At 38.5% G+C, this 14,164-nt stretch overlaps 1 protein-coding gene across 1 annotated transcript in view; it reads left to right on the top strand.

Annotated features, from left to right (window-relative positions):
• LOC147232836 (plexin-A2-like) overlaps positions 1-14,164 on the top strand; it is a 106,516-nt gene that overhangs the window by 73,720 nt on the left and 18,632 nt on the right. The window contains exons 17-22 of the mRNA XM_086149954.1: positions 543-636; positions 3,197-3,436; positions 4,830-4,973; positions 8,035-8,269; positions 10,232-10,374; positions 12,254-12,522. Coding sequence (XP_086006080.1) covers positions 543-636; positions 3,197-3,436; positions 4,830-4,973; positions 8,035-8,269; positions 10,232-10,374; positions 12,254-12,522 — 1,125 coding nt within the window. The remainder of the gene's footprint in view (positions 1-542; positions 637-3,196; positions 3,437-4,829; positions 4,974-8,034; positions 8,270-10,231; positions 10,375-12,253; positions 12,523-14,164) is intronic.

Here is a 14,164-nt window from a genome sequence, read left to right as displayed (position 1 = left end):
ACCCCTGAAGGGAAAAGCTGAAAGGAGAAGAAGAAGATGTGTGCCTGTTTGTGTTTGTTCTGAATTCATTAAAAACTGGTAAATAGTTGTGTCAAGCCATTTTCATAAATAACGGAAACTGCTAAAAGTAGAGATATTCTTATTCTTGCCAAATGACAACCCCTACATATAAGTTATTGTTTCATAAAGACAAATTAAGCCACTGCCACTGTCCATAGGGGAAAACTTGATGAGGGAGAACAGCTACAATGTCTTCATCAATGAAAAAATAATATGCTGATCTGCTGTTTTTCATTTATAGATCTGGCAATTCTGCAACATGGCCTCAGTCCTGACTACAGTTCTGAGGGACTGACATCCTCATGTTTATATTAAAATGAATGGTGATGTGGGGGGGGGGGGGGTTGATTGACAGAATAGGTTATGTTAAGGGCAGATACTGGTCACATGATGTGTCTTGGGAGAAGAGTGCTACATGATTTCACATACTGTGGCAAAATTATGTCAACAAATCAATAAAACTGTTCCTTCTTTCAAAACAGTGGACACACCACCCTGACAGTGACTGGGACAAACCTGGACGTGGTTCAAGAGCCGAGGGTTAGAGTCAAATACGCCGGCCATGAATCTGTCAATGTGAGTGTGACACTGATCTATGATCAATTTTGTGAAGCTATTTACCCAATATGCCATGGTAGTTATTCTAAGATGTTTTTTTTCTCCTATAAATTCAATACCATTTCATTTTCCTATGCAAATGTGTTCAGTATTTGCTCTACCTGCCATTTCACACACAGACTTCCTAATACCCTGCCTGATATTTTGTGGGTGATACACATCTGCTTCAACAATAGTTTTCCAAATGATTTCGTAATGGAGGGTGATTTAAAAATGCTGTTTCTGTTTCCCTGAAGGCTTCAGACAGGCACCAAACTGATAATTCAAAAATGCTCCAAAGGCAATATTTCGGTCAACCTCAGCTTTACACATTCCATTGCGGAGCAACTAACAAACATACAAGTAGTCATTATGCACTCAACTCATTCACATAAAAGTGTGGGTGCAGTTTATTAGACTACAAAGTACTGTAGTAATTTCAGAAGAATCCAAACTCTCAAAAAAGCTGACGACAAGAATCACAAATTTCAAAACACATTCTAAAATAGTTTAGAAAACATGAAATATCTCCAAACAGCATGTCTCGCTTTTAAATGCTTGAGAAAGCTCAATAATGTCAAGCTGAATTGAAATTATGTCATTGAATTGGGTTCTGAGGAAAAACGGTGCTGCCATCCAAACAGGATGGTGGCATTAGATTTCATTTCATTTGTTCAAAAATTGGTCTTAATCTGTTGTCCAACAGGATGATCCTACATTGGTTCCATTGAAATTTCAAGAGGGGTTTTATGAATCGAACAATCTATTTTGTCTCATTCTTTATGTGAGTAGGTTGGAATTTTCCTTTTTGGAAGAACAATGCCAACCTTTGTAACTGTGACTAACTTGTTTATTAATGGAACAGACTAGTGAAATGTTCAGCCTCTGTTATTCCTGTTTATGATCAGAAACCTGACAATCTGGAGAACATGAAGAGTATAAACTTTTCCTTGGAAAAGTATTGTGTTTTTGAAGGTGACCTCTATCCAGATGTTTTACTGGTTGCTAAAAAATGAATTTTACTCACAGTAGCAATAGCTATCCAACGGACTGATAATATCCACACCAGGTGACAGTAGCAGAGAAATTCTTTCAACCCTCTGTGAGACATTGGGCACAAACCTTGAAATAGATCAATGAATCTCAAAATCAATTCTCACCAGGTATTAAAAAAAGCAATTACACCAAGGAGATTACTGAACATTTAAAAAGGTTCCAGTGATGATGCTGGATTGCAGCAGACTGATTTATTCATAGTTTTCCTTAAAACAAAATAAAAGCAGAATTCGAGATACTCCGATCTTGCACTGTCTTTTTAGTAAATCGATATATGACATATAGGGAGCTGTGTTGAAGTCACGCTCAAACACTTGTTCCTTCAGTTTAACAGAATAAAACATTCTACATGTGCATAGTTTTCTCGTGTGATGGATTGTGTGTAGTTGTATCTCTGCATGTGTGTTATTGCTCCATTTAAAAATGATGGAAGTGGGAGGGAATGAAGCCAAACAAGATGAGGCCACTGAAAATTAAAGAGAAGCTCATTCATTTCAGTGCATTGTGTGTGTTATGACATGTCTGCAATGTTCCATGTTCAAAAAGCCGTAAGCCAATTTAAATGGTGTGTTAATGATGCCTGTCCATGATTTTCAGCCATTTAAATCTGTGTATTCTACAGTCCTTGGCAGCTGTGAGAGCTCTAGGGATTAAAGTTGAACTTTGACTCGAAGCGACTGCTAAAAGAGGGTCATTTATAAACTTAATGAGGGCAGCCCTTTATCGCACGCATTTCTGAAAACATTACAGAAAAAAAAATGTTTTGAATTACAAAAGCGGCTTCCTCACATGAATCGATGTTACGATAAGAATACAAGCTCAGAAAAAGAAGCAGAGGCTTGGTCTTGAGGACGATGGGGAGCAAACATAAAACAGAACAGCAGAAGCAAAGCAGTATTTGCCGAAAATTTCACACGGAAAATGCATTGTGTAAAACCTCTTTTCCTTATAGAGAATTATACAGCATCGAATGGGAAAACTGCATAGAACTGAAAACTGACCTTAAAATTATTTATAAGTTACCAGAAATCTCCAAGAAAAAATGTCTCAAAACCCCTAAAAATGACCATGAAGTAGCATAAAATCACAAAGAAATAAGCTAAATAATATCTAAAAATGCTACTTAAATCCCATAATGGAGCAAGAAAGCTGCGAGAATGTCAAGTTCTCATGGGTAATTTGAATGGACCCACGTAAAAACCGAAATGCACCCTCTTCCCTCCAGAAAAAGAGCATTAAAAAGAAATATTGGAAATTAAAGGCAGGAAATGCATAAAATACCCCGGCTATTATGTGGGAATTAAAAAGAAAAGTTAACCTGTAAAAACAAAACATTTTGGCTCGGGATAAACTCAGTTTGGTTAATGTATTGTACCTGAATCTGGTTAATGTCCATATTAATAGAGGGAAAAGGAATTTCAGAACAATCATATTTCTCCCTATTAAACTGTTTACTCCAACATCTGGTCTCAACCCTCCCTAGGTCTGCAAGGTGCTGAACACCACTACCATCAGCTGCTTCGCTCCCTCCCTGAAGGCAGAGTACACTGCTGACCAGGAGACCATCAAACGCGTAGATGAGTTCGGCTTCGTCTTCAACAACGTCCAGGCGCTGCTCACGTACAACAACACCAGCTTTGTTTACTACCCCAATCCTTACCTGGAGCCCCTCAGCCTCTCGGGAATTCTGGAACAGAAGCCCGGGGCGCCGATCATACTCAAAGTAACTATTTCAGCAATATAAACATAGAATTTAACAAAAAATAAAACCCCTATTATATAGTCTAATATCCAATATTTATGCTGCTCTAATGACTTAATATCTTTCTTGGCTTACTTAAATAATGAAAAACAGACACACAGCCACACTCAACAGCATCAAAAGGTACAATTCTCAGATCCACAAACCAAGTGGATAAAATCTGAAGGATATTTATCTACTGCTGGGTGATGATCTAAAAATTTTATTACCAACATAAATCTGTTAGAGGAATATTGATCTATGGTTGAAGGGAGAGCTTTTACAGTCAACGATGAAGGAAAGGACCCAAAGGAGTAAATCTTCCATGCAGTCTTGAGACTACTTTATTAAATTCACAATAAGCTTTTATTACAATTTTATGAAATTTTTCATATCCTACATTATTACCTGATAAAAAAAAGGCAAATTAAGTACCTAAAGTTAAAGAAATCTGTTTTACATCAGGCAAATATGTGAATGAAATTAGCCACAAAAACAAAAAAAATCTGAAACATGTAAGCAGGAGATTGCTTAAAAAAATGAACAGCTAATGATATAAAAATCTGATGAAAAATTGTGTGGGTAAATAATACTCAAAATACAAAAACAAAATATACAAAACAAAAAAACTTTAGAAGTTTGCATTTGTGTGAGTATGTTCAGTTCACCTCAAGGGACCATTAGTGTCTCGCATTTCCACTTTGGCGGTATTATGAACATTTACTAATCAAATTAATTGGTCTGCTTGTAATTAGCGTTGCCAGAAAAAGTGGTCGATTCAACATTGATAGTTCCATCTTCTGTAAAAAAAATTAAATTTAACTTCTGTAAACCATGATAACTTCTTCCTTTTCTGAGGATTTGGATACATCATTTCTGAAGAGTGAAAAAGAAAATTCTGTTTGCCTCCTACTTAAGCACTGTGTACCATCACAACAATCCTAAATCATAAGCTCTGTCTGCTGTGAAAAGACAGCCGGGCAGATTTATTCGTGTTTGGGAAGTAATCTGCTTTTCTTTTAGGTAAAATAATTTAGCAAAATGACTCAGGCTGTGTCCAAACTGTCTGCTAATAGTAATCTAGATGTCTGATTATAGTAATTAACCCCAAAATGACATGGTAATTACTGTATTTATTAAAAATGTCACGCATATGATATTTTGGAAACACGGCTTGGTGCTTTAGAAGACAAAGCTTTGCAAATATAATGGAGTTTACAAAGGTGCAGTCTTAAATATCAACTGCTAAATTTCTTGCAGGGATGAGCCTTTATGTGATGATAATGCAATTAAATATAATCAAATTAGACCCTCAATCTTTTTGCTCAACTTCTAATGAATACTGAAGGATGGTTTTTGCCTCTGAATTTCGCAGGGACGTAACCTGGTGCCGTCTGCGTCCAACGGAGCCCGACTAAACTACACCGTGCTTATCGGAGACACACCCTGTTCTCTCACCGTGTCCGACACTCAGTTACTGTGTGAACCTCCGAACCTCACAGGGCAGCACAAAATCCTGGTTAGTCCAACTGAATTTTCCAGCGTATTCTTTTTAACCTACACGTATTTGATACACTGCTGATTTTTTAACTTTTCCCACTTGCAAAGCATGTAGAGGTTTGTAATCTTTTTTATCAGAGGTATTCTTCCACAGTGAATGACTGAATTTAAAACGAAAATCCAGAAAATCACATTGTATGTTTAACTAATTGCATTTTATTGCATGACATAAGTATTTGATACATCAGAAAAACAGAACTTAATATTTGGTACAGAAACCCTTGTTGGCAATTAGAGATCTGGTTGTTTCCTGTAGTTCTTGACAAGGTTTGCACACACAGCAGCAGGGATTTTGGCCCACTCTTCCAAACAAATCTTCTCCAAATCCTTCAGGTTTTGGGGCAGTGACTGAGCAATATGGGATTTCAGCTCCCAACAAAGATTTTCTATTGGGTTCAGGTCTGGAGACACGGAGACCCTCCTTAGTTGTCCTGGCTTTGTGTTTCTGGTTATTGTCATGCTGGAAGACACAGCCACAACCCATTTTCAAGGCTCTTACTGAGGGAAGGGCGTTGTTGGCAAAGATCTTGCAATAAATAGCTCCATCCATCCTCCCCTCAATACGGTGCAGTCGTCCTGTCCCCTTTGCAGAAAAGCATCCCCAAAGAATGATGCTTCCACCTCCATGCTTCACGGTTGGGACGGTGCTCTTGGGATTGTACTCATCTTTCTTCCTCCTCCAAGCACGGCAAGTGGAGTTTAGACAAAAAAAGCTCTATTTTTGTCTATTTTGTCATCAGACCACATGATCTTCCATTCCTCCTCTGGATCATCCAGATGGTCATTGGTAAACTACAGACGGGCCTGGACATGTGCTGGCTTGAGCAAGGGCACCTTGAGTGTGTTGCTGGATTTTAAACCATGACGGCGTAGTGTGTTACTAATGGTTTTCTCTGAGACTGGGGTCCCAGCTCTCTTCAGGTCATTGACCTGTTCCAGCCGTGTAGTTCTGGGCTAATCCTTCACCTTCCTCATGATCACTGGTGCTCTTGCATGGAGCCTCAGACTGGTGGAGACTGACCGTCATCTTGAACTTCTTCCATTTACTAATAATTGTGCCAACAGTTGTTGCCTTCTCACCACGCTGCTTGTCTATTGTCCTGTGGCCCATCCTAGCCTTGAGCAGGTCTACAATTTTATCCTTGATGTCCTTACATAGCACTCTGGTCTTGGCCATTGTGGAGAGGTTGGAGTTTGTTTGACTGAGTGTGTGGACAGGTGTCTTTTATACAGGTAAGGAGTTCAAACTGGTGCAGTTAATACAGATGAGTGGAGAACAGGAGGGTTTCTAAAAGAAGAACTAATATGTCTTAGAGAGCTGCGATGCTTACTGGTTGGTAGGTGATCAAATACTTATGTCATGTAATAAAATGAAAATGAATTACTAGAAAATCATACAGTGTGTTTTCCTGGATTTTCGTTTTAAATTCCGGCACTCACAGTTGAAGAGTACCTATCATAAAAATTAGCGTGAAGACTTCTACATGTTTTGCAAGTGGGAAAAGCTGAAAAATCATCAGTGTATCAAATACTTGTTCTCCCCACTCCATCTGATTGCCTCTCTTTTTGAATGTGGGTCAGTGTCTGTAGGTCAGTGATTGTCTGCCGTTTTTGGGTCACCAACAGGCTTTCAGTCAGTCATTGTCTGCTGCTCATGGTCTGTTAGCTTCTGAGTTAGGGTTTACAATGAGTTATTGACAGTTACCCCTGCAAATAATGAGAAATAATGAGCGCATTAACTTATTTGCTCCCCGAAACCTGGCTGTTTTGAATTTCTGACACTTTATGCTGCATTCTATTCACTTTTGCACGATGTCCTCAAATATAACCCTTATGCCAACTAGTGGTAACGAAAACAAAACATATAAAGCGATGCAAAAGCTTTTTGTTCACATATTCAGCTGAATCACTCTGCAGCAGATCTTGAAAAAAAGTGGCCAAAGACCAAGATTTTTTTCTTTTTTTTGCAAACTTTAATGTTTAATGCGGAACACAACTGTGACAAGCCCTATTGGTCCTAATTAAGAAGTTCAGCTCTAATAACAGTGGGCCATAACCATGTAGTAAGTGGTCTCAACCTAAAAAGTGCTTTAACATGCTATAGCTTACACTAGATAGTATTCCCCCATTCATACATATACACACTAATGGCACCAGAGCTGCTATGCAAGGGGCTAACCAAGCCATTGGGAGTCACCTGAGGCTCATTGCCTTTCACAAGGAAACTCCAACCCTTTGAGGAGCCAGGAATTGAGCCACCAACCTTGTTACTAAGTCTGCTCTACTAAATGAGCCACACTATGTGCTACTATACTTCCAGTACAACACACAAACACATTTGTCTAACCTCCTCCACATCCCCACTCCAGCCTGCTCCCTTAGATCCCCCTCTTCCATCCATCTCACTGTCCCCTCTGCTTGCCTCAGTACCGTGGGGAGCAGAGCAGGCAGCCACTTTGCACCAAGAGTCCGGAATTTTTCACCACCTGACATCTGTGATTCGGACCATTCAAATCTTCAAATCTAGACTTGAAACTCACCTGACCAACAGCACTGTCTTTGCTGTTTAACCTTTATGTTGCTTTCATTCACTGCTCTTTATTGAAAAGTGTCCATGGGTTTTAAGACAGGGCCTTTAAATATGATGCATCACTATCATTGTCTGTGGAGGTTTTCAGTCATCCAGCTCATGGTGAATTTTTGTCAAAATTTTCTTGTTGTGGCTTATCGGAATGATTGAAACATCTTCAAGATAGGAAATTCATGTCCACTTGCTACGACAAGAATTTTATCAACTGATTAAGATTTGCTGAGAACATGGATGGGATGAAAAAACACCAAAAGTTTTGTATAACTATTACATGGTGATATTTAGCCATCATTCCCTTTATGAGGACATGTTTTTGTTTTAGTATTCATGCTGACTCCAACTTGGTGGGAATATTTTCTTTAAAATTAAATTCATTTGAGTGATCATCCAAATGTTTGCTAAAAAGTATGCTGGTGTTTATGTTATCCAGGTCCAAGTAGGAGGACTCCACATTTCTCCTGGAGAAGTTCATATTCGCTCAGACAGCCTCCTCACCCTCCCTGCCATCTTCAGCATCACGGCAGGAGGAGGGCTGCTTCTAATCGTTGTCATCATAGTCCTTCTAGCCTACAGACGGAAGTCCCATGAGAACGACCTCACTCTGAAGCGCCTTCAGATGCAGATGGACAATTTAGAGTCCCGGGTTGCGCTGGAGTGCAAAGAAGGTGAGTGGGACAGAAACACAGCAAATAATGTGACTGGATACGTCAACACTGATTTAACTATAATTTCCTTTTTTTAACTGACTGCGTAACTTTAGGGGATGTTTTCTCATCTTTTTCGTGAATTTCTTCAGAAGTGTTTTGGGATTAATATCAGTTGTTTCTTGATATTTTACTCTATATTTTTTTGATTTTTTATTCTGATTTTTTTGGTTCGGTCAAACTATTTCCAAAAGTAATTTCTTGTCTCTTTTCATTTTATACCATGTTGTGCTGCTTTATGCCGGGCTTACACCTTAAGATATACCAGTCAAAGACTGGATGTCGTTAGGAAATGTCAAGTCGTAGTAGAGTTGCAGCTCGCACCCACTATTTCGGTCATTAAGTGTAAGCTGTAAGTCTTGCAGTCATAGCGCAGTTGTAACTAGATCTTTGCTTAGTCTTGGGGTTTATGACAATATCAAATGTATGTGATATTATCGCAAGTTTTTTGTGTGACATCGCAGCATGATGAGAAAACATTGCATGTTGGTAAAATAATCTAGTTGTAGATTTCTAAATCTTTGAAAAGCCTTTAAATGCAAGACCCACAGTCTTTAGTCTTAGACTACAGTGAGACTAGGCTGAGACTGAAAACTCTAAAAAAAATATTGGTCTTAAGACTTGAGCTGGTGTAAGGTGATAGTTTAACACAGGTCTTTTCAAAATCCTTTCAAATTCTTAAAGTGTAAGGCCAGCATTAAGTGAAGCTATGATAAATACAGCTGAATACAAAAAACATTTGTCTAATATGCAGCTGCTTTGAAAATTGATGTTTTGACTGCGGTGACTTTGCTTTTTATAAATTGTTTTCTATCAAGATTTATTTTTTCTTGATGGCCTGCGCAATTGCTGAGGGACTGGCAGGCATTAGTTAAAGGAATGTGCAAATTTAATCAGTAAAAACACTGAAAGTGAGACTCAAAGCTGACTAATACGAATGCTGGTTATTGTCTACTCCAATTAGCTGATTGTTTGACTTGAAAGAATGCCAAAAATAATGAGAAATGCTGTTGAAATTGGCCCGAGCACAAAGGACACATTATTCAAACCAATAAGTAAAAATAAAGAAAGCCATAAAATATTCTTTGTTCTCTTAAAAATCTTTGAATACTGAATACTAAACCGTGGTGCTTTTACATAAATAAATTAAAACCTGATGAAAATATTAAGTGATTGATTAAAAGCTAATTGGGCCGGGTGTTTTTTGTGAGCAAGATTAAATAAGTATTCGACATTACAGTAACTAAAATGAGCGCCTGTGACAAACTGAGTCATCAGGAGCGATTAGCGACTTGGGGTCCTGCTGAAGGATGCTTGGATACACTCTCTGGAGGAGACTGACTGGTAAACTGCCAGTCTGGCTCCTGAGAACTATTGTAGCAGGTAAAAAAAAGAGGCGTTAAAATAATTAAATTAAGTAAAAGAACATCCCAATGGTAAATGGGTTAAATGGGTTAAACAGCCTTCACTCTGTATTATTGTTATTACAACATGTGAGCCCCCTCAGCTGCATGTAACACTTTCATACTTGCAACCATGTTCTAGAAAATGTAAAACAGGAACGAAGCCACTATTAATTAATCAAGAGTGGCTTCTGTTAGCCTTCATAAAATCATTGTATTATATGTCGTCTATTTGCATGTTCGACATACCTTAGCACCTATCAACCACGTACTGTTATTTACTCCTCATGTATTCTTTGGTTACGCTTACCTGTAAAAACCTTGTGTTGTGAAGACGCATCAAAACTACTCTAACTATCTTCACATCACTTGGCCCTTGAAAGGTTATTAGAAACTAGTTCCGCATGAACTTCACCTCAGTGGTCAGTCAAGAAAAGCGACACAAGGTTGAGAGTTGTAGATTTATGACGAGAGAAAAAAGCTTTGTTAAACTCTTCAATGCCTTCTTTGCTGCATGAAGCCTTTGCAGAACTGCAGACGGACATCAATGAGTTAACAAGTGACCTGGACAGAGCCGGCATTCCCTACTTGGATTATCGAACATACGCAATGAGGGTTCTGTTCCCGGGCATTGATGATCACCCGGTCCTCAGAGAGCTGGAGGTGAGAATTATCCTGGGAAGGGCAGAAACACTCCACTCTGGTTTCAACCACTCATATGTCAACTTGACCTTATGGATGCAGGCTTCTCCAAAGGAAATTGATTTTGGTTTGTTGGCTTGGGCTGCCAGAGTGCTGTCAACAGTGTGAGCAGAGCAGAGTGAGCAAATGCCAGTGTGCTTGTTGCAGGTTCAGGTATATCGGTTGAGTGTGGTTCAAAGGAACTTGTGTGCTGAATTTGTTTGGAACATCCCTTAGCCTTGGACATGAAGCATGAAATTTAGAGTAAATAGAGTTGCCATTGCAATTTTTTTTTTTTTTCCAATATATTCAAATGCAGCAAAAAAAACGAATCATCACGAAATTCAGGAATTTATCACATTATAAACTTTGAAAGAAAAAATTCTTGGATACTACAATATAGGTCCGTTTTTAATGTATAAACTCAGTGAGTCAGGGTTTTGTCCTCATTTCACGTCATGTCTCAAAAATTTTTTCAGAACGATTTTCAATTCAATGTGTTATTTCCTCAATTACATTTTTGTAATTTCCTTCTATTTTTGCTTGTTTTTGTATATTAATTGCCAGTTTTATTAACGGACTTCTGAGCTTCCATTGATTGAAGTGGCCATCTGGCACATTAAGGAATATCTATTAAATCAGCAAAGTATTTTCAAAAGTCATGCATAAATAATTTGGACGTTTCAGGTATCTTGTTTCTTGATCGACATTTCAGCACGGCTGGATCATTATTGCTAATGTTTCATCAACAGCATTTTGCTTGTGATATCTCCGTGACTGCATAGTAATTTCCAATGATAGTCTCATCTGATCTTTATCAGGAATCTTCTGGTTCTTTTATGAAGTTCAGCCAGGGTTCTTTTTTCATTTTGGGCTTGAGACACTCAATACAATAGGTTGGGAGGAAGCCAACAATTTTAGAAAAAGGTCAAAATTTGTCAGATCTTATTAATTACTTCTGATTTATCAGTCTTTTAACAGTCAAATTTTATCTCAGAAAAGTCTTCTAAAGAGCCTCTCTAAATTCCACCTGAAATTACCACCTTTTCATCAAAATGACATGTCATTTTCTTTTTAAAGAAAGTGAGATTAGTTGATGTATTTTCACAGAGACTGAAGCAGACTGGAACATTTAGCCACTATAAATCAAAAGCTGTTTAAGAATGATTCCTTGGGGTTTTCACATTGGAGCCACTGATATTAAATATTTGGTAATAGTTTATTCTGATATTGATAAATTGTCTGATATTAAAAGGTAAATTAAAAAATTGCATTGTGCAGCTAAGTTCAATAGAATAGTCAGGAATAATCGGCTGCACTAAAGATAAGTTTATTATCGGAAAGACATGAATGTAACACCAAATATTTGGATGTAACACAAGCAATTCGATACGCAAACAATTTAGTTATCTGTGGTAAAGTCCGAAATCAACAGTTGACCTTAAAACCAACAAAACAGCAAGGTCAAAAGGCATTGCAATCTCATTTGGTGATGACGTTAAGCCTTGCATGTTTAGAAGACATTGGAGTTTGGTTATTACCAAAATGCACCTAGATTTCAAAACATGGCAACACCAACACATAATGTTTCTCTTCACCCAACTTGCATTGATGAGGAAGAAGACATCTATACATTTATGTAAACCAATCAAGTATATCTATTTTCAAGTAGTGGCTGACTTCAATGTAAGATAGGACTCTGCATTACATGCACACCAGCATAGCATATTAACTTAAATACATGTTAGGTCTATGCTTCCTTCATTAATGCATTCTCTAATTTTGTTTTCCTACTGTCATCCAGACTACTGTGTTGTCTAATTTTTTTAATCTTATGCGTGTATTAAAATGCTGTGTGTAGGTCCCGGGGAGCGGACAAGCCAATATAGAGAAAGCCTTGAAGCAGTTTGCTCAGCTGGTAAATAACAAGGTCTTTCTGCTGACGTTCATCCGAACACTGGAGCTTCAGCGCTCGTTCTCCATGCGTGACCGCGGCTACGTGGCCTCCCTCATCATGACGGCTCTGCAGGGCCGGCTGGAGTACGCCACAGACATCCTTAAACATCTTCTGTCAGACCTGATAGAACGCAACCTGGAGAGCAAGAACCATCCCAAGCTACTCCTGCGCAGGTAAACCAGTTGTGACATGTGAACTGATGATGTCGTGTGAAAAGAAAAAAAAGGTTTTCAGAAACGTTTATGATGAAGTGACCCAAGGAAGGCCTGCAAAGGTGATTTATCTGGAAAATTTAGGTTTGTCTCCCCTTTTAAACACTGACTGAAAATGAGAATGATTGAAATTAGAACACGACTGATACTTCTTTGCAAATACTGAGTTATTTCCAGGGATTGATCTGCTCATATCAGAACACCATTGAGATTTATGAGCCAGTGTCAGCACGAGACTGTAGCACCAAAAGTCAATGTAACATCAGAAATAGCATTACTGTGCTTGGGTTGTCTTCATCTTGATACAAAATAGGTTTAGCTCCATTTACAGTGTTGTATCATCTTATTTTAGTTCCCTGCTGATCTACTGTCAAACAAAATAGGGCTTAGGGTAAAAATTTACCTTGACTGAGCAAGAATTCTTTAATCCGGGCCTGAAACTCATAATGCCCAGTCTTAGAGAAAGCCTAATCATTAATTACTTGAATTTTTGAACCAACTTTTGAAAAGCTCACAACTGGGTCAGTTTGATACATTTGAGCAGACACTAAATGCATTAATTGTGGAGTTCAATTCAACCATCCAGCTGCAGCAGATTTCAGTTTGGCAGCAGAAAAGTTGTCTAAAAGCATTTTCTAAAAAACAAATCAGACCAAAGCTGAAATTAGATTTGGTGTGGTCTATATATTTGGGTGAAAAATTATTCAGCTAATGTAACACGGTGCGGGTGAATAATTAAATGCTAATTTAACACCAGAAGCAATGACAGACGGGTGTCAGGTTGGCATTAATATCAGTCAAAAAACATTAAGTTGCTATTGGGACTTTGACCTTAGAAAGTTTGAAAGTTGTTGGTGTCTAGAAAAACTTATCAGCATAAGCTAATGCCAGCATCCAAGTGAAAGGTTCTCTGTTGAGAATTTTGACCTGACATCAACCGTGAGTCAACTGAATAGAAATGTCAAAACAGCACTGGTTCCTGCTGGTTAAAAATGTTAAACAAACTAATCGGAACTGATCTGCACTTGGAATAAAAACACATATTAGTCCACATTGCACCATCCCTATTTAACACAATGGTTAAAACCTGAACCGCAACCCCCTCTTTCTTTGTCACAAACCCGATCTAATCAGCACTCCTTATACTTGAGCGTAGATAATTCATTTGAGCATTGTTCTTTCCAGCCCAGTTACTTCACTTCTGATGGATGAGTAAGTAGGCCAGCGAAGGAAAGACCACTATTTTTCAGCTTGGTTTTGTGCAGCGGTGTGAGACTGCAGTTATGAGCCCAAGAAAGAGGCAGGTGAAAGACAGGAACGCTTAGAGTGATAGAGAGGAGGAGGGACTGGCAGAGGAGGAGAACCTAATGGGGAAGAGTGAGTGCTGTGGCAGCACAGTCGTTGTCAGTCTGACTTATCTTCTGTGTGCCACTCATGAAATATTCGGTTATAGCCCCCGTCACCTTTCCTCTGCTCCCTCCTCTCACCTCTCTTCTTCTCCCTCTACCTTTGGTTATCTGCAGATTGTTTTCCCGGTGCTGAGGTTGGCCTGCTGAATGTTTCATGAGTTGTTGTAGATTTATTTTTTTTTTTTTGTTGCTTG

This window comes from Fistularia commersonii, chromosome 7, assembly GCF_037954325.1.
Source record: "Fistularia commersonii isolate RoL2024-O1a breed Wild chromosome 7, RoL_Fcom_v1.0, whole genome shotgun sequence".
Taxonomy (NCBI): Eukaryota; Metazoa; Chordata; class Actinopteri; order Syngnathiformes; family Fistulariidae; genus Fistularia; species Fistularia commersonii.
This window is presented reverse-complemented; position numbering and strand designations above follow the sequence as displayed.